Here is a 24,738-nt window from a genome sequence, read left to right as displayed (position 1 = left end):
CTGGGCAGCCACCATTGTAGAACTCAGGCTTGCAAGCAAATTCTTGTATCTGGCTGCACTTGCAGTGACCCAGTTCTGGTTCCCTCCTCACCCCGACTCTAGCCCAAGCAGAACCTTGTTCCTGCATTTGTGACCGTCGCTGGAATTTCCATGTGTGTCGTCTGCCTGCCGTCATAGTTGATGAACCCAGACCTGTTAGAGCACCTGGAGGGTAGGGGCTCTGGGAGCATTAGCCCGGTGCGTGGATGGATGGGTGGGCAAGTGCACAAATGGACAATCCACTTGGCCTACTTAGCCTTGACTATATCCAGTCCCCTTTGCAGAGAAAATGACTCAAAGTGATCTGAATCCTAGTTCTTTTCGCTCAGTCTTTTGGCCCTGCTGCGGCTTCTGAGGGAAGGGACCAAAAGCATATTCTGTAAAGGACCTGAGGGCAAGTACATTGACCTCACCCTGCAGTCTCTGCCACAACCACTCAGCTCTGGTGTTGTAGCAAGCAGCTGTCGACAATTGGCAGATCAACAGTGTCCTAGTAAAAGTTTATTGTGGACACTGAAATTTGATTTCATATAATTTTCCCGTGTCATAAAATATTCTTCTTTTCAATGTTTTTTTTTTAACTGTTTAAAAGAGCAAAAGAGTGTTCCTAGACCATAGACCATGCATGCAAAATAGACCTTGGCCAGTGAGCTGCAGTTTTCGGGTCCCACCGTCGAAGCCTGGCCCTTGCAGGCCTGCGGATGTGTACTCTGCAAAGTCCTGGGCAAACCCGGAGCTGGAGCAGTGTGGGCAGCAGACAGAGGAGGTTGGGCATGAGACTGGGTAAACTGGATCCAGCTCCTACCCCGTGTCCTGGCAGAGAAGGACCTTGGCTAAGGCTGTAGGAATAGGATTTAGCTTCACATAGCCCTGGGTTCCAGCCAGGATGCACCCTGCAAAACATTTCCTTAGGAAATTCCATCCACATCTCCACTCTGGTCTCATCCACGAAGCAGGTGGGCTCAGTGGCCTCTAACCTAGTCTCAGCCTGAATTCTGTACGTAGCTATGTGTGTTCAGTCTGACTTACGTGTTCTTTTACACCGCAGCCAGGTAGATTCTGTGCTTAGATACTTTCTCAGCATCCTCAGGAAGGCAGGACTTTTCTCCTTCTCCTGCTTCTCCTTTTTCTCCTCTTCCTCCCTATCTCCTTTCTCCAAAGGCCTAGCGTGAGCTGAGCCCCAGAGGCAGGAGGAATGCTCCTTGTCCTCCCCCACCGCATCCTTGGCCCTTACCTCCTTTACCTACTCGGGCTCCAGGCCCATGGACAGATGTAGCCATTTTTGAGGTGATGCACACCCCTCACCCGCCGGCCCCTTTCCCTCTAACCAGCTCCACAGTTATTGTTAAAAATTAAATAGTAAACTGCCTTTCTCCGTATTGATTGCACTACAGGGCGGGGAATGTTGTTGGGCTTTCTGAGGAACACTGAGCATTCTCCACATGCCCAGAATATTCAATAAACAGAAGAAGGTGCAGAAATGCTTCCAGCCTGGGAGCCTGGGAGCCGAACACAGCCGAGCTCCTTGTAGTCAGAACTCGGTGCAGACTGAACTTTCTCCATACTTACATTTCAGTTTCTCACCAGTTCAGGACTTTCCAAAGTTGTCTATAGAATAAGCATGGTGAGGGTTCGCTTTTCCTTCAGTCTGACTCAGAGGAACCGGTCTCTCCCTGCACCTTTTTTCATCCTGTTCTCTCAATTTACAAAAGTGACACGTGTTTATTGGAGAAAAATTAGAAAGAAGAGATAAGCAGAAGGAAAAAAAGGTGTAAAGCTCCAAATCCCAGCGCTTGGAGATAGCTCGGCTAACACCCTGGGATCTCTTCTCCACGGATTTTTAATGCATATAAATTAGGTGATGTAGGTATACATTTTTAAAGACAGTAACTCGGTCTACTGTTCAGCTGCAGAATAAAGCTTCTGATATGCCAGTAACAAGAACTCACAATGTCTCGCTATCCAGCCCTGGAGCGCAGCCGGGCCAGTGGTCTGTTTGGCTTGTATTTCCCTTGTGGTAGCTTGAGCGTGAAAGAGGCTAAAAGCATCTTTGCTAATTTGAACTGGGTTTTGTGCATTGTCTGTTTTATATGCTAAGACACTAGGGAAAGACTTACTTTGGTCCGAAACCCAGCCCTGCCCAGCTGTGGTGGGCGTGGGATGCCTATGCCTGGGAGGACAGGTGGCAGGAGCCATTCCCTCCACCGGGGATTCATCTGCCCATTCCAGGAGCAGTTTCTGGCCTTTCTCTCCTTGGCCCGGCGAGGATGGGCAGAGACTTCAGTGTTCGGAGGCACTTCCTGATCCAGCCATCTGCAGCTTGCTTGCTTGACTCTGGCTGGTAGCTAGGCATTCCCAGAGGCAGCAAAGCAATAGTGAGGAATAACACAACCTGAAGGGTTGGAGCCAAGGAGTGGTCTCAGCTGAGCTCAGTGGACAGACGAGGGTTTCCCAGCTCAGACTGAGTTGGGGCTCGGTTCAGTTGCTAATCACCTGCTCACCGTACAGATGTGAAGATTCAGGGTCTGTGTTCAAATCCTGACCTTGTTCCCTCCTCCTGTGAGACCCTGGGGAGACTATTTAACTTTCTGTGCATGAATTTCTTCATTCAAAAATAGTGCCCCTCTCCCGGAGGGAAGGTGGCATAAGAACTTTTCAGTTCTATGCCTTAGAAAGGAAATCTGCATAAATGAAGACCATCACCTTATCCCATTTAACTTCCAAGCCAAGCTGAAAAGTGGGTATTAAATGGACACACAGATCATATACATACCTGTGCCAGAGAAAAAGGAACAGAAATGCTTCCTGCCCTTGAGTGACAGCTACAGAGTTCCACACCGAGGCTGAACTACTTGGAGTATGAATTTGATTTGGACACTCCACGCCCGTATCACAGTGTCCCAAGCTCTGTGACCTTCAGAGACTTCGGGTACCTCGCCCGAGATCACACAGCCTGGATCATGGCAGAATTTTATCTCAGGTGGTTCTGATTCTGAGGTATGTGCTCCTAACTGAGGTGATTGATTGGATCCCCTCTATCCCTGTGGGCATTTTGGTAGCCACCTTAGAGAGTTAAGGGAAGCATTTGAAATGAAATAATATCTGAACATTTGGCCTCTATCCCCGGCTCCCTGGAAGCCCCTCAGAGCTGACTGTCACCCTAGACAGGATGCTGCTGCCCTTTCTTGAAGGAATTTGAGAGAACTTGATTAGAAGTTGTCACAAGTTGGCTCAGAGTCTATGCCCTGGAATGACTTAATCTGGCGGGAAGGGAGCCCTGCTGTCCCTCCTGAAATGCCAACCCTGACTACCCCGTTTAATGAAGGCACCTTGAATTTATTTGTCTGTTGCTCTAATTATAATTTGCAATAATTTTGTTTGCTCATTGCTTGTCTCTGCCACAAGAATATCAGCTCATCTGAGCAAGGAACCAGCCCTTCTGTCTTGTCACCTGTGTACACCATCATGACATTAAGAAGAAAGTCTCTGCAGGGGTAGTTTTAACACCTTCCTAACCCTTACTTGCTGAAAGATTTATTTTCCCTAAAGAAGAGTCCTCAGCTTTACAGACTTGGGCACACCACACCGACAAACTTTGTTTTGTAATGTGGTTGTTTTCATCATATTTATTTTTAAATGTATTTGGGGCTGAGGAGTCCAGCTTTCTAGCTGGTAATAACAAAAGATAATGATAGAAGTTGTTTTTTTTTTTAAATGCTATCCTAGTCCACTTCCCATTGCTACAACTAAATCCCTCAGGCTGGGTAATTTATAAAGAATAGAGATTTAGCTCACGGTTCTGGAGGCCAGGAAGTCCGTGAATATAGCCCTCGCATCTGAAAAGGACCTTGTGCTGTTTTATAACATTGCAGAGAGTCCCAGAATGAGATAGAATATGTATGTGAATCTAGTTCTCTCTCCTTCTTGTTATAAAGCCACTAGTACCATGGCAGGGACCCTGCTCTCATGACCTTGTCCAATCCTAGTTACTCCCGCAGGGTCCACCTCCAAATACTATCCACATACACTGCTGGGGTTTGAGTTCACAACACAGGGACTTTGGATACATGCTTGAATCCATTATATTTTCCAATGCCATGCACTTAAGGAAAATATTAGCAAGGAATAGATTCATGTTGACTATCTGCAAACTTGTGTAAGTACAGGCTGGGGAATCTGGAATGAAATGGGAGGGGTATCGAGTGACATGTGCATTCTGACCCTCAGAGGATGCTGAGATAATAAGGTGCAGTGTCAGGAAAGAGCATGGCCCAAGATATCTTTGGACAGTGTCCTCAGTGGTAACTGACTCAAACTGAGGCAGAGGGACGCAGGGCTAAGACTGGCCCGCCATTCTTCCTGCAGTGAGCCACAGGCTTGCAACTCTCCCATTGGCTGTGTGGCTTTGGAATCCTCCTTCCCCATCCAGCCCAGACCATGGAGGGAGATAGTCACCCAGGTGCCCAGCCCAGAGGCCTAGTCAGTGGTGGCAAGGACAGTGCCTAATGGCCAGAACCACCAACTCAGTCCTTTAAGAGCCAAAGTCAGGCCCAGCCCAGGGAGAAGAACACAGTAGACCAAGAACAGTCTGCTCTTCCGTTTCCTGCCCCATTTTCCTGAGCTTGCAGCACTATGAGAGGGCAGAGGAGGGCAGGGCAGGTGTGCACCCTTGAAGTCTATCCCTGTTCTCTGTGGACACGTAAGTGCTAGCTTTGCCTGTTTTGATGCCCGATGGGCCACTGTCATCTTTCTTGTCTGGCTGGGACATGAGCCTTCCCCAACCGATCTTTTACTTAATAGAACTCTATAACTCTTCATTTCCTGGACGCACCTTGGGTTAAGCAGGTGGTGAACAGCTGGCATTTCTCACTCACTTTCTGGCATTTCTCATTTTTATAAGACGCTAAGCTGGCATTTTTTATTATAAAGCCCCAGAGTCCCAAGGTTTAATATCTTCAGTGTTAGATTCATGAACAACTTGGAAGTTAAAGATTGCCTGGGGCTGGATTTGATGGAGTGCACAGCTTGTCGCTCAGAATATGATTTATTTGCTCAAGGGAGGGGGGGAAGAGCATGGGACAATTAAGTGATATCTGAGTTGTTGAGAAGTAGGGGGAAGGCACAGAGTCCAGTGAGCAGCAGAGGGCCTGTAAATCCTTTCTGACAACTCGACTGTTTTTAAAACAGCAACTGATTTGGAGACCAACTGGCTTGGGAACTCAAATCAGTCAGAGCTCAGGAATGTTTCCATCCAGCTATGTCTTTTAGTTGGAGGGTGAACATTTGAGGAGGGCAGTCTGGGCGATGGTCTTTGGAGTCCAGACATGTGGCCTTTGTTGTGCCGGTCAAGCATGCCATGCTGTCCTACCTCAGGGCTTTTGCACTTGCTGAACCTTTAACTGGAACTGTATCTGTTCCCTCAGATTTTTACCAAACTGTCTTCTTTCTTCATTCAGCTCTTAGCATAAAGATTACCTCTCTAGAATGCTCATTCCTGAGCCATCCTCACTAAAGAAGCCCCAGCCCCTCTGCTTTCAATGCCACCAATCTGTTTGTTCTCTTCACGGCACCTGCACCTCTCTGAACTCTCACTTATTTGTTTATGGCCCTCCTTCTGCAGATCAGGCGGTTCTGTGGAGTTAAGGATGGAGTCTGTCTTGCAGACTATCCATTCTGCACCCGAGGCACTGCCAGGTCCACATTGACATTGGCTGGAATGGATTTTGAATGTTATCTCCAGGCCTCAGTAAAATGAGCAGCCTTGAGCAGTCACTGTGGTTCTCACAGTTGAGTCTGGGCTCCCAGCATCAGAATTACTTGTGAACTTATTAGAAATACTAATGCTCAGGTCCACCCCCAGCGATGGGTAGGGTCAGTCACCTTTGCTTTTACAAGTCATGCCAGGGGTTCTAAAGCAGTCTGTCACCCACAGGCCTGGTTCAATCCCTAGTAACCCCCACACAAAATGGTAACACACCTGCAGAGGTGTGCAGATTATAAAGCCCAGCCCAGTGAAGTTTCACTGTGTACCTACCTGTGTTTCTACCCAGAGCACTGCCTGTGCTGAGCCCCTAAAGCTCCTTCAGCCCCCTCTGCCACACACACACAGGTCATTGCATGCCAGCTTTCAATTCCTAGATCAGTTTTCACCGTACTGACGCCTTGTATAAATGGAATATTTCAGTACTCTTGAGTGTCTGGCATCAGTAGTAACTTTATGAGCCCCATCCCTGCTTTTGGCTATTAGCAATATTTTATTGTTTTTAGAGTGCAGTGTGGACGTATTTTTATATGGCCGTGTCACAGTTAATGCAGTTTTCTATTGGCAAACATTCGGGTTGTTACCAGAACACCAAAGACAAAATGGCTTGTCAACAATGGAAAATTTATTCCTCACTGTTCAGGAAGCAGCAGGAACCTAAGATCAGAGGCAACCTGGTCCAGCCCTGGTGAGGCCACTTTCTTACTGCATCCTCCTTCTTGTCAAGAGAGTCCAAGAGAGAGCTCCCTAAAATACTCTAAGGCCACTAGCCCCATTCATTGGGGTGATCACCCCCTATGCCCCTCACCCCCAATACTGCATTGAGTGTTAAGATTTTGTCATAGGAATTTTGTAGAGGTACTGTTATTCAGTCTATTGAAGTTTGGGGCTATTCGGATGGGTTGTGTAACGTACATTCTAGCAGATATTTTGGGGTGGCTCTGACATGCATGTCTGCTGGGCATGTCCTCAGGGAAGGAACTGGTGGCCATGGGTTATTTGTATGTCTTGTGTTAGCAGATGTGGCAAACCAGTTTATACGCTCACCAGTGGTGCTGGTTTGTCCAGTGGCTCATAGTTAAGGAAGGGAGCCAAGACCTTGTTGCTGGGGAGACTCTGAGTGGTGATGGGAATCTGCAAGCTTTCACTTTCATGAGACACCCCAAGCCAGAGACTCTGGAGTCTGGGAGGCTGGTGTGATTTGCTCTGCCGGCTGCAATGCTAAGAGCTCTGGTCTGTAATGAGTGTGGGTGGCTGTTCAAAGTATCCAGGGGAGGAAATCCACCCCCAGTCTCCCCCATCTCGAATATTTAAATGTCAATTTAGCTTAATTGGCTGCTCGCCCGCCTCCCTTCCCCTCTCCTCCAGCAGTCTGGGCAAACACACTGCCTCAGACAGCAAGGGAGGGACAGCTTTGAGTCACCATGCGCTGCATCCTTCCAACTTACCTGTCAACCGTGGACAGGTGAATCAGGCTCCCAGTGAGTCAGCTGCCCTGGGAGTCTCACCTTGAACAGGTGAAAAGCAATGAGTCTTAGTCAAAGATCACAGGTGGTCACAGGTAGCATTTAGGAGCAAACATTACAGGTATGTGGGTGGACAGACTGAATAAGTAGACATAGACAAGTAATATGTATATGCAATATCACTTTTATATTTGCACAGTGCTGCATGTCTGTCTGCTCACCATTTTGTTGATCATTCACTACCTCCATGATAAACCAGCATTCCATGAGGATTTACATCCACACCTGACCTCAGGTGACTGTCCTGATAGCTGCGAGCCCACCCCCATTTCCCCAATAATGACATCAGGGCTCAGAGAGGCTGACAGACCCGCACAGGGGTGACATAGCCACTACAGGACAGATGAGGACCCTAACCCCTTCGACTCTAGAACCCCACGCTTCCACCTTCCTGCCATGCTTCCCACCTGGTGCCAGGCCCTGTGCCAAGCTGTGTGTCTCACTCAATTCCTACACTAAACCACAAGGTGAGTATCCAAAGTTTCCCTTAATAGATGAGGAAACAAAGGCCCAGAGAAGTTAAGTAACTCATCTCACAATACACAGCAGTGCTGGGATTTAAACTGAGATCCCTCTGAGACGGGTCCTTGCTCAGCTGCATGGAAATGTGAGCTCACCAAGTCTAGTGTATGACGAGGGCTCAATAAATGCGGAGCGAATGAACCCAGTGCCTCCAGTATTTAGCAATAAAGTTATAGGAGTAAGAGAAAACATTCAAGTTGTTATTTTGATGTAGGTGGGAAATTAATTTCCATAACGATATTCTTTCTTCTTTGGGCCAACATTGGCTGCTATGAGCTAGTCCTAGTGCTGGGGCCTGGGGACAGAGATGACCCTAGAATTCATTCATTCACTCGCTGCATATCGAACACCCTCTCTGTGCGCCAGGACGCAGACTCACTGCGGAGGCACAGGATGGCTGAACGTGCGGCAGCTAATGAGAAGGTGTTACTGTCTCTGCTTAATGTGCCTTTTCAACTTGTCATTCATCTGAAGCCACTGGTCCTGGAAATGAACTCAGTGAGGCTGAAAATGGTTTGAAAAACCTTCTATCTCGACAGGTGTCTGGGTGGGGCGGTATTATGGTGTTTACACACCCTCATGTAAAGGGCTGAATGTATCATTTGCAGCGATGCTTAGCACCCATCAGCTGCCTTGCGGGTCTTTCATCACTGTCCCTATGCGTGGGCCACTCCCCATGGGTGCAGGCAGTGGGGATGAATAGCCCACAGAGTGCTGTCTGAGTGGCATCTGAGGACCCACAATTTGTCAGTTTATGCACCTCTCCCCACCTGAGACTCTGGGATCCATGACTTGGCAAATCCAGGCTGCCCTGAGCTAGATTCTGGAGATGTCCTTGCAACTGAGAAGCTGTTGAAGTTCTTAAACTCCCCCAGAATCAGAATCCTCCACCCCAGAATCCTTCATCCCAGGATCCTCCACTACAGAACCCTCCACCCCAAAATTCTCCATCCAAGAATCCTCCATTCTAGAATCTTCCACCCCAGAATCCTCCATCCCAGAATCCTCCATCCCAGAATCCTCCATGCTAGAATCCTCCATCTGGAAATTCTTCATCCCAGAATCAGCTCTGAAAGCCAGTGCTGGGCCTGCTAATTATCTCCATGTCTCATAGACATAGAAATGGCACGTCCATTCCATTATTGGTGATGTCTAATAGTTTAATAACTTCTTCTTGGTGACATTCTTCTTCGTGACTGCCAATCATTTTAATAAATGATCTCGTCTGTTTGCTTTCCAGCCTCTGTAAGGGACGGACACTCTACTCTGTGGTGAGAGACGCCAAGATTGTGTTGGATGTCAACAAAACCAGGCAGATTGCCCAAGAAATTGTGAAGGTACTATAGACTCTGGGACCCTTACCTGAGCTTTTGAAAGACCTGACATTTTCTGAGAGGTTCCCCCAGCAATCCTGAGACTCTTAAGTATGGATTTAGACCACAGTTGGGACTTCAGAGAAATTAGGCCAAAATATCAGATGATGTGCATATAGGAACTCTACCAAGATGGCATCTGTAGGAACGGCTGACCAATGTTTGGCTTTCAGCTGGTCCCTTTTTATCATGAGATGTGGACATATGTAAAGGCCAGTGGACACGTGTAAGTCATTTGGTTCTCCAGGCTGGGATTCATTATCTCTGTCCTTGAATCCCCACAAGTGCAAGCCACGTCTCTCAACAGCTGTGGGGAAATGTCAAACTGTTGGCTGTTGTTTTGGATTACAACAAACAGGAACATCCTGAGTATCCTCACAGGTTTCTTATTAGTCAGTTGTCCTCAGGGTAAAAGCTAGGACTGATTTGTAAAAAGAAAAAAAAGATGTGACTGCTCACAGAAGAAAAAAAGCAATCCCTAGATGTGAGCTCCTGAGCTAGACCTCCAACAGACTCTGCGCTGGGTCCTTGATTGTTGTGACAGGAAATATCTCCTGAGAGCCTGGCTGTGTTCCGTAGGGCCTTGGGCTAAGTGAACAGGAGGAGGGAGCCCCCACCGCCACCAGGAGTTAGCCTTTAAAGGGTGATGGTTCTGCAAGGACCCCACCTCCCTTTTGTGTCCACTCTGCTCTCTAGGGACCTCTTCCTTTGCTTCTTCGGGAAGCAGACAGGCTAAATGGAGATGGCTTGGCAGTGGTCTGAGGGTGGTGGCTGATGGGGGGACCATGGTGATCTTCTCCCACCCAACCTCCATTCCCAGTGGATGGCCCCCAAGCTGCGCTCTGTCAGTGTGGTCTCGTGAAGGGACAAGGAGTATGAGCCCATGTGTGGGTGGCACTGAGCACAGAGGCCCTCTCAGGCCACTCCGTGTGTCCTCGCTTCCTGCAGGGCATGGGCTACCTGCATGCCAAGGGAATACTTCACAAGGACCTCAAGTCAAAGAATGTCTTCTACGACAATGGCAAAGTGGTCATCACAGACTTTGGGCTCTTCAGCATTTCCGGGGTGCTGCAAGCTGGCAGGTGAGTGGTGGCAGAAGGGACCAGAGGTGTGCTTGGCAAATGACCATCAGGGGATAGAATCTTACTCCAAGTGGCTTTAATGATCCAGAGACAGGGCTGGGCCTACGGTCACTCTGCTCAGCGACAAAGCTACCATGCCAATGCCAGGTGTCAAGTAACTCTTTAATCCACCTGGGGCCTTGCTCACCTGCCCTGCTTGGTTCTCCAGGTAGGTCTGCAGGCCAGTGCATGTCACTGGGCACAGAGCATCCTAAATCCTCCAAAGACCTTGCCTTTGAATTTAACCAGAGCACTTTCCTCCTATCCTGAGACTCACTGCAAGTTGGACTCACCCAGGAGTCCTTGCTCAAAGTTGTCTTAGGAACTAATTAACTTTAGTACAGCAAGAGTACAGCCAAGAGCAAGGGGTTTAAAGTGAAACCGCCTGGAGCCCGACGTGGCTCTGCCGTTTACTAACTGTGACTTTAATCAAGGCGCACAACTTCTCAAAACTTGAGTTTGCTTGACTGCAAGGAAACGATGCCTACCACGTAGGGTCCTTGTGAAGAAGTCACAAGACAAGCAGCCTGCACAGCGCCTGGTGCCCATCAAACGCCTAACAGAACAGTAGACTGCTGAGTTGTGGTAATTAGCGTTCATTTGCATATACCTCCTTGTATCACCCAGGAGAAACATTAGCCATAGTTAAGTAATTAGCTCTCAGACTCCACTTTCTTCAAAGCACGCTACATTGGGTTGACCATGGGAAAAGCAGCTTGATGCCAAATAAACAACCTGCGATTCACAAGGTCCGCCCTTGTGGCTGTTAATTTGGAGTCCCCGCACATGCACGCCTGTGCACACTTGTACATACACACACACACACACACACACACACACACACACACACTTTAAACCCTTGTGTGCCCTTCACACTGCACATCTTATGATGAATGTTTCTCCAGGAGGACAGTCTCATGATTTCTTTGCATGGGAGAGAGTCCCGGAAGGGACCAGCAGGCACAGATGGTGCAGGGGGCGCAGGGTCTCTTCCTCCCACTCCCAGCACCACTTGCGGCCTGCTTGGCTGTTGTGGGAACCGGCAGGTTTCAGGTCAGGGCTGGGGAAGCAGTTGAGGACAGCACTGTGACACTAGCTATTTGTCTCCAGACCAAAGGAGCAAGTATTTTCTTTATTTGTCTTGGGTGAGGGCTCTTTTAAAACCCAGATTTCTTCTGTCTGTGCTCTCCAGTTCTCCCCAAGTGGACTCCCCCAGGTGGAGGGCAGGGTGCAGGGTTCCTGCCTTCCTCCCTTAGACTATTGATTGGCCAAAACCTCCCAGAGAAAAGAAGGAAGAAGAGGAAATGGGGTGAATTACGCACCTTCCTTTTAACCTCATTCATGGATATCTACCAGGAAGGAAGTTTGAATTAAGGGCAAAATGGCTTCAGCTTTGTGCAGACAGCACCCGCCTCCACCTCCACCCCAGCCTGGTGGTCAGCTCCAACCCAGTTAGTTCTTGAGAGGCCAGGGCGCCTCCACCACGGCCACAACAGGAAGTTCCCGTTTCCTGGCTGCTTGCAAGTAGCCATCGGGAGCTTCCTGTCTTTTATTCTTGTCCCAATTGTGAGCTATTGTGCAACCACCACCCCAAAACTGGACACCGTAAAATAAGTTATTGTTTGCAGGGTGACGAGGCTCAGCTGCACTCTCGGGGTCATGCTGTCTCGTAGGTGCAATCTGAGGGAACTGAGGCTGGAGTCACCTGAAGCTGCCTTATCCTCACATCTGGAACAGTGGCTTGACTGGGACAGCTGGGGAGCTGATGGGGTTTCCTTCCTCCCGCCTCGTCCTGCCCCCTGTTTTCTCCATGCAGCCCCCCTGCAGGACCACACTGGACTTGCTCACACCATAGTGGTCTTGGGATAACCAGAGCCCTTAGGGCAGCTGGGTACCACCAGATGGAGCATGCACAGGCCCCAGGTGGAAATTTCAGGCTGCTTCCTGTGCTTCAGAAGTCTAGAACATCAGGATGTAGTGATGCACACCGGTAATCTCACCACTTGGGAGGCTGAGGCAGGAGGATTGCTGAGTTCAAGACCAGCCTAGGCTACATAGACCAAGGCCAGCCTCAACTACAGAGGGAGACTCTACCTTGAAAAAAGAATCAAAACAAAAAGAAGTTCTAGAACATTCCTTCTGCCACATCCTATTGCCGGCAGATCACTAAAAGCCAGCAAGATTCACAGGGAAAAGAATTAAACTTCACTTCCCAGTGGGAGGGACAGCAAAGACTACCACATGGGGATCATGGAAGGAAGACGGAACTCTTTGGGTACCCCACAAGTCCCAGGACCTTTCCCATTTAATGGCCAGCATTTACCTGCAGGTGCAGCCTTTGGGCTCCATGGGGTCCCCTTTAGGGGTTCATGTCATGGTTTCCTGCCTCCCATTGGTGAATAGGTCCCTTAGGAACAGAAGTGCCCCTGTTCAGACAAGAAACCCTGGAGAGCAGTGAGAGACCAGGAGATCCCCCTGAGCCCTGGGGTGTCTGCGGGCCCTGACTGGCATCCTGGGAGGGTGGTGAAAGGTGGGAGAGAGGGCAGGAAGCTGGCCAGGCTGCAGGCATTGTGGGGGACAGATGCACCAGTGCTAGGGGCCAGGCCAGGGAGCCCCCCAACTCCTGTCTTTAGATGTGAATACTTGGTGAGTACTGAGGAGTGTATCAGTCTGTTTAGGCTGCTATCACAAAATACTACAGTCTGGTGGCTTAAACAACAAGCACTGACTTTCTCACAGTTCTGGGAGCTTGAAGTTCAAGATCAAGGCATAGCAAATCTGATGAGGGCTTTCTTCTTGGCCAGTAAGCAGCCTTTCCTCACATGGCCTGGAGATCTGATGTCTCTTCCTCTTCTTATAAGGATACCAGTTGTATCAGATGAAGGCCCTGGATTTATGAGCTCCCTGGACCTTAATTACATCCCTCAAAGCCCCTTTATCAATTACAACCACTTTGGAAGTCAGAGCTTCAACATATGAATTTCAAAAGGGAGGACACAATTCACTCCGGGCACCAGGAGATAGATGGCCAAACCTTACTTGAAGGGACTCCCTGAGACTCAGTTTCCCTGTCTGTAAAGAGGAGTATAGCAGACACATTCCTACCTGAGACAAATGCTTTAGAGATGAAACAGGGCAGCAGGGCAGAGACAAAAAGGGGCTCCTTAGTGCTCTGCTCTTTGGGGGTGCTGATTCCCCTGGAACTCTTGGGGACTGCGGTGGGGAGTCCAGGCTCAGGACCCAGGCAGGTCACTGTGGCATTCCAAGCCTCTGTTTCCATGTCTGCAGGTAGAGATGGTATTCCTCTGGGTGTGGGCTTCGGGACATTAACAAGCAGGCACACGGTAGGTTCTTACCAGAGGACACTTGCCTGGCCCAGGGCAGGGATGGAGGTGGCCCAGGGAAGCATGTTCCATGCATCCAGACAGCACCCACTGTACAGCTGTTCTGCCTTCGTCAAGAAAAAATGTCACCCGCAATGCCAACCCTACCGTGCCAGCCACTGGCAGCCTGTTATTAATCATAATAATAACCATAATGAGGATGATTTGGGTTTGTCACAGTGGGCCCATCACCATGGGAACGGGACGCCCTGGGGTGTCTGTGCTGGACCTGGCTCCTGGTTCCCCACCCCCAGTCCTGTGCCCACGCCTGCCCCTGGCTGAGGGTAATTGTGTGGCCACGCTCCTCCTTCCGCCCTGGTGGTCCTGTGGTACTAATCCTGTGCCGGCCCAGCACACCAGGACAGATACCAGGAAGTCATGGGGACAGGGAAGCTGGCTGTTGGGCCACAGCATCCCCCCAACCTTTTTCCACTGGCCTGGCCATGCCAGAAGAATATTGGCTGACCCACTCCAAAGCTGGTTCCTTGAAGAACATTCCAACTTTAAGTTCTTGTTCAGGGCCATCTCTGAGTCCTCAAGATAAAAATGTGTAATATATACACACAGAGTAATTCTGTCCGATAATCCTGTCACTCTGGCAGCTGACATAACCTTGTGCCACACACTGTCTTGCTTTAATCCTCGCAATAACTGAGTGATGTAAAAACCAATGTGCCCATTTTACAGGTGGAAAATGGAGGCTTAGATCTGCTCAGAGTGCCACAGCTAATAAATGACAAACGGGTCCCTAAATCTTTGCAGTTGTCCCTAACTTTGGTAGCACCAATCCCTTCAACTCTGCCACCTCCAGGCTTAGAACAGTAATTCTCAACAGGGGCTGGTTTTCTCCCAGAAAAACTTTAGGACAAATGGGCAGTTTGCCCTGACCACATTGCTCCTGCCATACATGTGCCAGTCTGTTCCTAGCATGAGAACTCAGAAGCTGGGTGCATGTGTGAGAAACAGAGTGGGGACAAAGGCACCTTGGGGACCCACAAATCTCACCCATCCCAGCTCACAAATGCAGCAGCAGTACTGGAACCCCAAATTCCCAGAGTCTCCTTCAGGGTTCATCCCTCTATCTGGGGCTTCTCAAAGTATGGCCAAGTAGGTTTTAGGGAAGGCCCACCCAGACATTTTCCATTTTAATTTTAACGTGTGTTAGAAAAAGGCAAGTTTCTGTTTATGGCCACACTAAAGAGTAACCTATTAAAATAGGAAGGGAGAAACTCATCTTTAGTAAAGAACCCTCCAAGTCTGTCTGGTGCGATTTGTTAGCCAGGAGCTGCCTAAGGCGAAGTAAGTTTCATTTCAGTTAAAATGAAATTAAATGAGGACAGTGGCCCTTCAGTCCCATCGGCCACCTTTCCAGTGTTTGGCAGCTACGGTGGCCAGCAGCTGACAAATTAGCACGGACAGAGAGCAGCGCCATTGTAGAATGTCCTGCAGGACCATGATGCTCTTGAAGAGGATACGACGTGGGTCCTGATCTCTGGAGACAAATGACTCCAGAGGAGGGACCAGTTGCCATGCCTCATATAGCTCAGCATGCACCCCAGAAAAAATGGTGCCGCACAATCTCAATTGTAACCTTCCCCGCCTCCTGCCCCTCCACTTCCCAGGGTCACCCAGCCCTTTCCTAGGAGTCGGCACTCAGTGGTGAGCTTGTGGAAGCTCTGCTTAGACATCAGTATGAATGGGAAGCTCTGAATTGCTAAAGATTTCTGCTGTAGGAAAGGGAGCCAGTCTCCATCCCCTCCTAAGCATTTCTCCTAGTAATCACAGGTGGAGGGAAAGAGAGGTGTTCACAGGGTCTGCCAGAAGATGTTCAGTGCAGCATTGTTTATAACGATGAAGGGAGAAACTGACCAAGGCCCGTGGATAAGGAGCTGGGTGCACAAACTTTGGCACACAGGACGTGTGATGGGTTTCCAGCACACCAGTGGGGCCGGCTCAGACATTTGTCCTTGCTTCCCCTCTGCCTGGATACTCTTTTCCAGGTTCATATGACTGAATCCTCTGTGTCAGGTAGACATTAGCTCACATTTCACCTACAGTAAGTTCCTCCTTATCTTGTGCACATCTTCCTGTCTTGACCTTAATTATTTGCATAATATTTATCGCAAGACAGACAGACAGACAGAGAGAGAGAGAGAGAGAGAGAGAGAGAGAGAGAGAGAGAGAAGGGTTGAACCCGGGGCCTTCCCACTGAGCTACGCTGTCAGCCCTTTTTTGGTTTTTGAGCAAAGGTCTCGCTACATCACTAAGTTGCCACGGCTGGACTCAAACTTTAACCCTCCTGCCTCAGTCTCCCAGGGTGCTGGGATTACAGGCATGTACCAGGGTACCTGGCTTCTATTTGATGCATTTGGCTCCTTCCCCTGCCTGAGTGCCAGGGCAAGGACCTTGTGTGTTGTGTACATGGCTGTGTTCTTGGCGCCAAGAACAGAACCAAGGCATAAGCAGGTGATCAGTAAACACAGTCCAACCTTCCTATTGATGGGCTCCATATCTGCAAACTTGCCTTCTCACTGAAATGTACTTATTATCCACAGATCAATACTCACAGTGTTTTTGCAGTCATTCACAGACATGCAGAGTGGTGACCCAAGTCATACATTCCATGGAAGGTCAAACAAAGGGCTGCTCCACCTTCCTGATTCAGCCTCACACAGAGCTGCCCAGTGAATGAAGCAGAGGGACAGAGTAGGGGGCATAAGAAGTCACAGCCCTGGGGCCACCTGGACAGGTTGAAATCCCAGCTGTGAGCCTGTTAGAGCCATCTCACACTTCCCCTGACCGAGATCGTTGAAGAATCACTAAGTCCAGCCCATTTTCTACTTCGTAAAATAGACAAAATAGAATTTCCTGAGAGTTTTTAGGTCCTCATTGGTGTGTGATTTGGAAGGGTTTGTTATTGGCTAATTCAGTGTTTACCGTGACTTTATGCAAATTATACAGCATGAAAGCAAATACCACACAGAACAAGAATTTGGGGTGTTTGTTGCACAGAGGCCATGGGACCTGGGCCTGGGTTGAGTGGTGGGTGCCTCTCTCCCGGCCACCTCTTGTCCTCTCTTCCTGCGTCTCCACTGGGTTTTGCTCTTCAGTAGGAGGTGGAGGAACCCAGAGGAGGAAGCCAGGAAGGCCAGCCCAGATGATTCTGGGGACTGGGGACCCATCCTTCCTACACTCTGAATCAAAGCTCATTCTGTGCTTTGCCTCTGCAGGAGGGAGGACAAACTGCGCATCCAGAACGGCTGGCTGTGCCACCTGGCACCAGAGATCATCCGCCAGCTGTCCCCCGACACGGAGGAGGACAAGCTACCCTTCTCCAAGCACTCTGATGTCTTTGCCCTTGGGTAGGTGGACTCCATCCTGATCTTCAAGAGCCACAGCCTGGCCACAGGGCAGTTCCCGAGGCTTCCATTGTTTTGGAAGGACCAGGGCACCTGTTCGTGAGGCTGGATTTCTGGGTGAGATTGGGAGGCTCTCAGGGGGGTGACACTAACATTAACACTAACACTAACCCTACCCCAACCCTAACCCTAACCACCTGCACGCTCTTCATCTGACTGGTTGTGTTGCCAACACAAATTTCCTCATTTATTCTCCACAATGGAGAAGTACCGGGCAGGAGACAGAAAGGGAGCTGCTGGATGAAGAGTTGGGGGCAAAGAAGTGAGGCCAGGGTGGTGGCGTGAGAGACTGGAGAGGGAAGTGGGCTCAGTCCCGCAGCTGCTGAGCACAAGTAGCATTTACGGGACGGAAGTACCAGCCCTCGATGATAGGATGAATCTCAGCGGTCCCCAGATATATGCCATAAGCAAGGGAGTAGAGGGTGGCGTTGTGCACCAGGACGCAGACTGTGGGCTGAGGTAGGTCAGGGTGTACCAGGGGGCCAGCAACACAGTGAGTTCGAGGAGCGTTGGAGATAACCATGGAAACCAGCCAGCATGCAGCTGAATCCGCGCTTTCAGAGTTTGGGAAAGAAACATTTTAGGATCTATCAGCAGAGAGATAGTGACGAGAAGCCATAACAGAGGAGATGTCTTTGAAAAAGTAGAAGCATATTAAGAGTCCAAGATGCAGGGCAGAGCACCCCGAGCAGGTACAGCCAGGAAAGCTTCCACCTCCTATGCCTCCAACAACCATGCTGGTCCTTGCCCTGCCTTTCCATGGATGTGTGCGAAGGCTGAGGGGCACAGCATGGGGAGGCTGCCGGGGAAGGTTGCAGGCCCGCAGATGTGTGCAATTAGACTTTACGCCACTGAGACCTGGTGGAGAAACAGCCCCTCCCCCAGCCTCTGTCCTCACCATCAACTTCTGTGGGGGCGTTTGCAGGGAGATCACAGTTCCCAGCATCTGTCGCTTGGGCCCCTTTGGAGGCTGCCAGCTTGCCCTGATTAGTTAAGGCCCAAATGTTTATCTAGTTAGACATCGTTATCTGAAACCAAATTGCAATAATTAAGTTGGTGTCGTTTAGTGTAAATTTAGCAAGAGAGAAAAAAAAATGTCATTAACAAAAGGTACCAAAGTAAGTAATTGGTTTTCCACTGGAAGTTTCATCTTACAGCAGTATATTTTTTTCCTCCTCGAAATGAATTTCTCTTAAAAGTTGGATTTGAAAGGAAGTTTTAATGAGGCTTTTCTTTCTGACACTGCCGAATCGCAAAGGGCCCAGTGCTCTTGGATTCCTGCCAATTAGGAGCATCCTGTTGCTTGGGAACCCCAAGCTCAGGGATGACTTAGAACAGAAATGAACTTTTAAAAGTGCGCTGGGCACCGAGTTAAGCTCTTTAGGGGGGCTGTCTCCTGCAGTCTTTACAAGCACCCTTTAAAGCAGGTATCGTGTCCTTCCCAATTGGAAGCTGGGGAAATTGAGGCTACCAAGACTCCAGAATTTGCTTTATTGCAATGGGTGGTGGAGCAGGGATTCAAACCTGGAATATCCAAACTCCACAGCTGGAGTTTTTCACCATGGAGCCTCCCTGGGCTTGAGAGTTACACCACCACTCACAGCGCGGCTGCTCTGAGTTGTACATCAAAGATAATGAAACCCATGGAGGCATCCTAAGAATCGATCAAGAAAACATCTCTAAGGTGCCAAGCACAAGGAAGAGCTCTGGAAAGGCATCCTCTCTTCCACGCGAGTAGTCCATGCAACCCTAGCTCATTCACCAGCTCCAACCATCAGCTGCAAGGCTGTACCTCAAAACTGTCACTTTCCTGGTGGCAAGGGACTCTGGAATGGGATGGAGTATAAGCTGCCTGGTTCGGCATGCTGGCCCGTGCCACTGCTATGGACTCAGGCCTGGCTCCTGGGTTCCATTGCTGGCTGCCTGTCTTCTTTACTGTGTAATCTTAGCTAAGACAGACTCTTCCTGAGCCTCGGTTTCCTCATCCATGAAGTGGGGGTAACAATAATGCCTCCTGTTTTAAGATATAGGTCTAATTATTATTCAGGTCTCATGAAGCCAACAGATGAAAAGATGGTTTGTCACCCACAGATCTCATAAGGAAGGGACAATACCATACTGTGCAGAGATCCCATGGGGAAGCATTGGTCAGGAGACAGGGAGCAGAAAGATTACACAAGCAAAAACCTTTCTTTGGGTTTCCTCTGGGAGAAGCAGGCGGGGCAGGGTGCGCAGGCTCAGAATGAGCTACTTGGAATAATTGCCATGGGCCCTGGGTGTGAGGGCTGAGGAACACTGGCCCTGGGGCTGAAGTCCTGTTTTTGAGAAGTATTGAGGGCTGGGATCTGGGTAGAAAAATACACTCACCAGTGAGTATTCTCTATCTAAAGGAGTTAGTTACCAAGGCAGGGTCAGACCCTCCAGGTTCAACGAAGGCTCAGGCGGTCAAAACCTCAGAATAAGAGAGCGTGCCTCATATGCTTCCCCTGCAAAGAGTTGAGAACTGATCTAGCTTGGAATAACAAGCATTATTGTTTATAAAGGTCACTGGAATCACACAGCACCTTCTCTGGAGGACTTTCTGGCCATTAACCCAATATGCTGATAGCTAAGCATCATCCCTCCCCCAGCCCAGCAGAGGTGGGGTCAGGAGAGAGACGATGCTGATGGGGAACCTAGGAACAGTTAGTTGCTTTGCACAGCCTCGGAGCAGTGCAGAGAAAAACAGAGGGCTTTGTGCTGTTTCAGAAGCATTTACATAAATTATCTTAGAGTGGAAGGGAAATCATTTCCTAGCATTGTTTCTGATATTTCCTGAGTTGGGAAATCTGGGTCTCAGGGAACTGAGATCTATCCCCATGGTACCAGGCATCCTGTGCTCATCGGTCACTGTCCCCATGCTGTCCAGGCCTCATGGCATCGCTTCTGCACAGCCCAGCCCACTGCCTCATCGGTGGTCGCGTGCTGTTCACTGGCGCCATTGTGGTGATTCATAAAAGATGGTAACACGGGAAATCACTCAGATAATTCCGGCACTGAATTGTTCCCATGTTCAGCATCCCAGATAAACACTGTCCTGTGGCAGTTTTACCACTGTTGTCACTGAACAGCCAAGGGAACCTCCACTTAGGGAAGTGCCCTCACCAGCCCCGTATCCCTAGGAGAGAAGACAGCCAATCTGAGTCCAAGTATTTCTTTGTTTTTCTCTCTGCAGTCCACCATTCCAGTTCACACTTAAGGACACACATATGAAAGAGGAAAGAAACCCTACACTAACTTCCAGAGTTATCTGTTATAATGTTTGAGGTGTTGCACTTTGTTCTCTTGACCATACATATCTGATTTTAAAAGGAGTAAGTTCAGGGGCTGGGGATTTAGCTCAGCGACATAAGCGCCTGCCTTGCAAGCAGGCAGTTGTGAGTTCGATCCCCGGTACTGGAAAAAGTGAAAAAAAAAAAAAGAAAAAAAAAAGAGAGAGAGAAGACTACACAGGAGGTTTCCAGTCAAAGTTTTCCAAAAAAGGAGTAACTTCAGACCTCTCTATATATAGTCTCACATCTGCTTGTTTCATTTAAAAATGATCTATTGACCATCCTTAATGTCAGCCCAATGTCTTTGAAGTGTTTTCATAATACAGTATTCCATTTCATTTTATGAATTTGCTACCATATATACACTCAATTCCTATTATTGAGCAATTATTTGTATTACTGAGCAATTATTTCTGCTCTCTTTCAATATCATATGTACTACTATAGAGAACATCTTTATTAATGAATATCTTTATACCAAATCAATCGCCTAAAGTGATTTCCTAGAATTATGACCACAGAATCAAAGGTTGTAACCACATCTTACTAAAAACTACCCAGAGTCTGTGATTTGATTCATTTTAATCAACCTCCAGAGAAGGTGTCCTGGGACAAGCATGAGTTCTAAGCCATTAAGAGAGCTTCAGGAATGTCCTAGAGGAGGAGAGGGATGTCATTCCTGCAAGGAGGGAGCTGGAGGGGACTGTTGGTGCACCAAGAAGCTGCCTGGCTGGGGTGGGTGTCAGTGACAGGGACTCCAGGGTCCCAAGTGATGTGCGCACCAACCCCTCTGTACACTCTCTGCCAACAGCACAATCTGGTATGAACTCCACGCCAGGGAGTGGCCTTTCAAGACGCAACCAGCGGAGGCGATAATCTGGCAGATGGGCACAGGGATGAAACCCAACCTTAGTCAGATCGGCATGGGAAAAGAAATCTCGGTAAGTCGCAGGAGAGGCCAGGTCTGGGAGGCAAGCGGAGAGCCCGACACAGGCCTGAACTTCCTTTTTAACCATGTGGAGTTGCACATGCTTTCCTAGAAGGTAACCCATTAAAAGCACACCCTCCACCTTGGAACCAAAATTTGGAGTTAGACCAAGACGAAGACCTCTGCACTATGCCTGCAATTTCAGGAGCCTACCACTAGAGGCAGAGTAACCCTCTGTCAGGTTTTTCCCAAGCAATGGCTTGCTAGGTCAGAGCCCTTGTTTTCCTGTTACATTGTCTTTAAAATATTCATTAAAACATCAAAAATGTTTAGGTGTTAATTTTCTTTGCATCTACACAATGATTTGAAGGCATTATCCAACTCAGAGCAAGAGATGCAGAAACAGAAAGGCTTGACTATAAATTAATAATCTTCCTCTTAAACACAGCAGGAAGAATCCTTTCTTTTGATCAGAAGACAGATAAGTCAGGGAAGCAGTAATTACCTGGTATGGTTGTCAGGTTTCCTTTCTTGAGTAAGAAAACTACCCAAAGTAACTGGCCTTGAATGATACTTAGATTATTGGAGTGTGGTTAGAGACTTCAGGATTCCTCCCATCCCTCATTTTTGAGAAAAGTTCCAGGAAGCCTCTTGCAGGGCATTGCTGATTGTGAAGTATCCCGGTCTTCTGGCTTAGAGCTACCTAGTTTGTTGTATGGCTCAGAAGGTGGGTGAGGGGAAGGAGGGTGAGTGATGAAGGAAGGCAGTGCTTTGATAGGGACAGACGCGCGGCAGGTGAGCGGGTGCATGGAGGAGGGGTACAGAGGTGGGAGGAGCCGCAGACTCAGCCACAGAGCCTAGAGGAGTAAGTCACCGTTTACGTTCGCTCGTTGGTTACTTTTAGGATATTCTTCTCTTCTGCTGGGCCTTTGAACAAGAAGAGAGGCCCACCTTCACCAAGCTCATGGACATGCTGGAGAAACTGCCAAAGCGAAACCGGCGCCTGTCTCACCCCGGACATTTCTGGAAGTCTGCAGAGTAGGTTTCTACCCTCCCCGTCTCCCCCCTGGCCCCGAGCCTGTCGATGTCCGCTCCCGGCCGGCAGGAAGGACACACGACAAAGTCTGGCAGTGGACAACCTTTTCTTTTATTTTCCTTCTCCGTACAGCCTGCCCTGGGATCGCTCCCAGCCGAAGCCTCCTTTGGTCCGCTCCCCGCGGCTCCTTTTGGGCTTCTACTTCCGGGCTTCTTCCTGGCTTCTTCTTCCGCCCAGGGGTGGCACCAGTATATATACGGGTACAGTGTCCAATCATGTTAAAGTAAGCAAGGCAAGCTGATTGGCTAACATCATCAGTTGCCAGGCAGACTATATTGTTGAGCGGGTTGTTTACGCGGTAAGCAGGAAACTAACATATTCGATGGGAGGGGTAATCTACCTCAGGCTTTGCTCTTTACCACAGGCCGCACGTCCGCCGCGCAAGGCGAGCTATCACAGACGCGGCTCCCAACATCTCCCCCTATTTTATTTTTTATGAATGTGCGCATCGTAGCCCTTCCTGGACTGGGTGCAGAGGCTTATGCCCTATGTGTAGGTCCACCGTAGGTCCTTGGCTTAGACCCTGGTTGGCCATGCCATGGTCTGCCAAGGCCCTGAGGCCCTCGTCCTTTTTCTAGGGCCAGGCACAAACTGGACGGAACCTGGATGCACACAAGCTTGCACTCATTTCCTCTCCGTAAAGAAATCCCCTCGGAGAGAAATTTAGACCTGGGCAGCATCTAACAGTCCAGCGGCTTACGTGCAGGATGGGGTAGGGCCTGGCTTAGGTTGAGTCGCACCGGGGAGGCACGCTCTTACCCGTCATTGACTCACCTACCCTGCTGTGTATTGTCACCTTATGGAGGAGAATGAGGGATGCCCGCCATATCCAGACTCGGTCGTGGGCCAATTGAGCAAGCCATGCATATGCCTGAGGATCTTCTTGTCCATTTCGGGCTACCGCTATTTCTATTCATCTTATTGGTTGGTCTGTGATGGATCTCCAGTAGGGCAGGTCTGATCTTCAGTCGAGGGCTTTGTTGCCCGTGTCAGTCTCTCCGGTATCCACAGTGGTTCTCGTCCCGGTTCCTGTGGGAAAACACAAACCGCGCCTCGGTTCCAGCTGACCACTGGATCCGGGCCCATCCATTGTCCTGTCAGGACATCTTTCCACTTCACCCACCCTTTATGGTTGGGGGAAGGGTTGCAGTGTTCCACAGCTGGGGAGCGATTATCATTATTTAAATTTAAAAAATTGTGTGTGAATAGTGCCATGGATAATCGTGCCTTTGGGGCCAGGCCTTGGCCTACTCCCCCTTTTTGTTTTTGTAAAATTTCTTTGAGGCTTCTATGAGCCCTCTCAATGATTCCTTGACCTTGGGGATTGTATGGGATACCATGTTTTAATTGAACCTCCATCATTTTGCAGAACTCATTGAAGGCTTTGCCTATATAGGCTGGTCCATTATCAGTTTTTAATATTTTTGGTTTGCCCCATGCGGCCCAAGCTGCCAGGCAATGATTGATCACATTAGACACTTTTTCACCTGTTTCTGCTGTTGCAAATATGACGTGAGAACAGGTGTCTGTGGAAACATGAACATATTTAAGAGTCCCAAACTCCTGTATATGTGTGATGTCCATCTGCCAAACATCACCAGGGATCAAACCTCGAGGGTTTACTCCCATCGGTATGGCAGGTTTGTATGTGGCACAGGAGTCACATAGTCGCACGATATCTCGTGCATCTGCTCTAGAAACATGGAAATGGTTTGCTAGTGTCCTGGCATTAACATGAAATTTATCATGGAAGGCACGGGCTCGCTTGATTGGTGTTAGTAAGGTAAAAATCCATAACGGGCGAGTGGCAGTGTCAGCAGCCGCATTCCCCTGTGCCATGGGCCCTGGCAGGGATGTATGTGCTCTTATGTGGGTGGTGAAGACCTTATGGTGTCTGTTCTGAAGCAATGTCTGGATAGACAGGAACAGTCCAGCCACTGTGGAAGTGGATCTAATTAAACTGGCAGTCTCAAGCACTTGCATAGCATTGACCACATACCTAGAATCGGAGACAATGTTAATGGCTTCTGAGAACCGTTCAAGAATCATTTTAACGATCTGCAGTTCTACCACCTGAGGCTGATCTGGTTTAAATTGTATGGTAACCGGGGGCTTGCCTAGGATCACATAGGCGCCTATCCCCGTCTTGGAGCCATCTGTGTATATTGTGGTTGCTAGGACTAATGGCTCAGAGGCAGTAACCTTTGGAAAAATTATAGGGTGCTGAGTGACAAATGACAAGATAGGGTCTTTAGGGTA

The 24,738-nt window shown here is 48.9% G+C and overlaps 1 protein-coding gene across 4 annotated transcripts in view; it reads left to right on the top strand.

Moving 5' to 3' along the window:
• Window positions 1-24,738, top strand: part of Ksr2 (kinase suppressor of ras 2) — a 397,441-nt gene that overhangs the window by 355,855 nt on the left and 16,848 nt on the right. For 3 of the 4 annotated variants that reach the window (XM_063225734.1, XM_063225732.1, XM_063225735.1), the window contains exons 15-19: window positions 9,089-9,185; window positions 10,170-10,303; window positions 16,956-17,087; window positions 21,267-21,396; window positions 22,288-22,421. In XM_063225734.1, the coding sequence (XP_063081804.1) occupies window positions 9,089-9,185; window positions 10,170-10,303; window positions 16,956-17,087; window positions 21,267-21,396; window positions 22,288-22,421 (627 nt within the window). Of the gene's footprint in view, window positions 1-9,088; window positions 9,186-10,169; window positions 10,304-16,955; window positions 17,088-21,266; window positions 21,397-22,287; window positions 22,426-24,738 lie in introns of those variants that run through there. The other variant, XM_063225733.1, reaches the window with a different exon arrangement.

Source organism: Cavia porcellus, unplaced genomic scaffold, assembly GCF_034190915.1.
Source record: "Cavia porcellus strain 051 isolate PalLab524CR breed Dunkin Hartley unplaced genomic scaffold, mCavPor4.1 scaffold_16, whole genome shotgun sequence".
Lineage (NCBI taxonomy): Eukaryota > Metazoa > Chordata > Mammalia > Rodentia > Caviidae > Cavia > Cavia porcellus.
The sequence above is the reverse complement of the archived record's forward strand: the minus strand, read 5'-3'. Positions and strand labels throughout refer to the sequence as shown.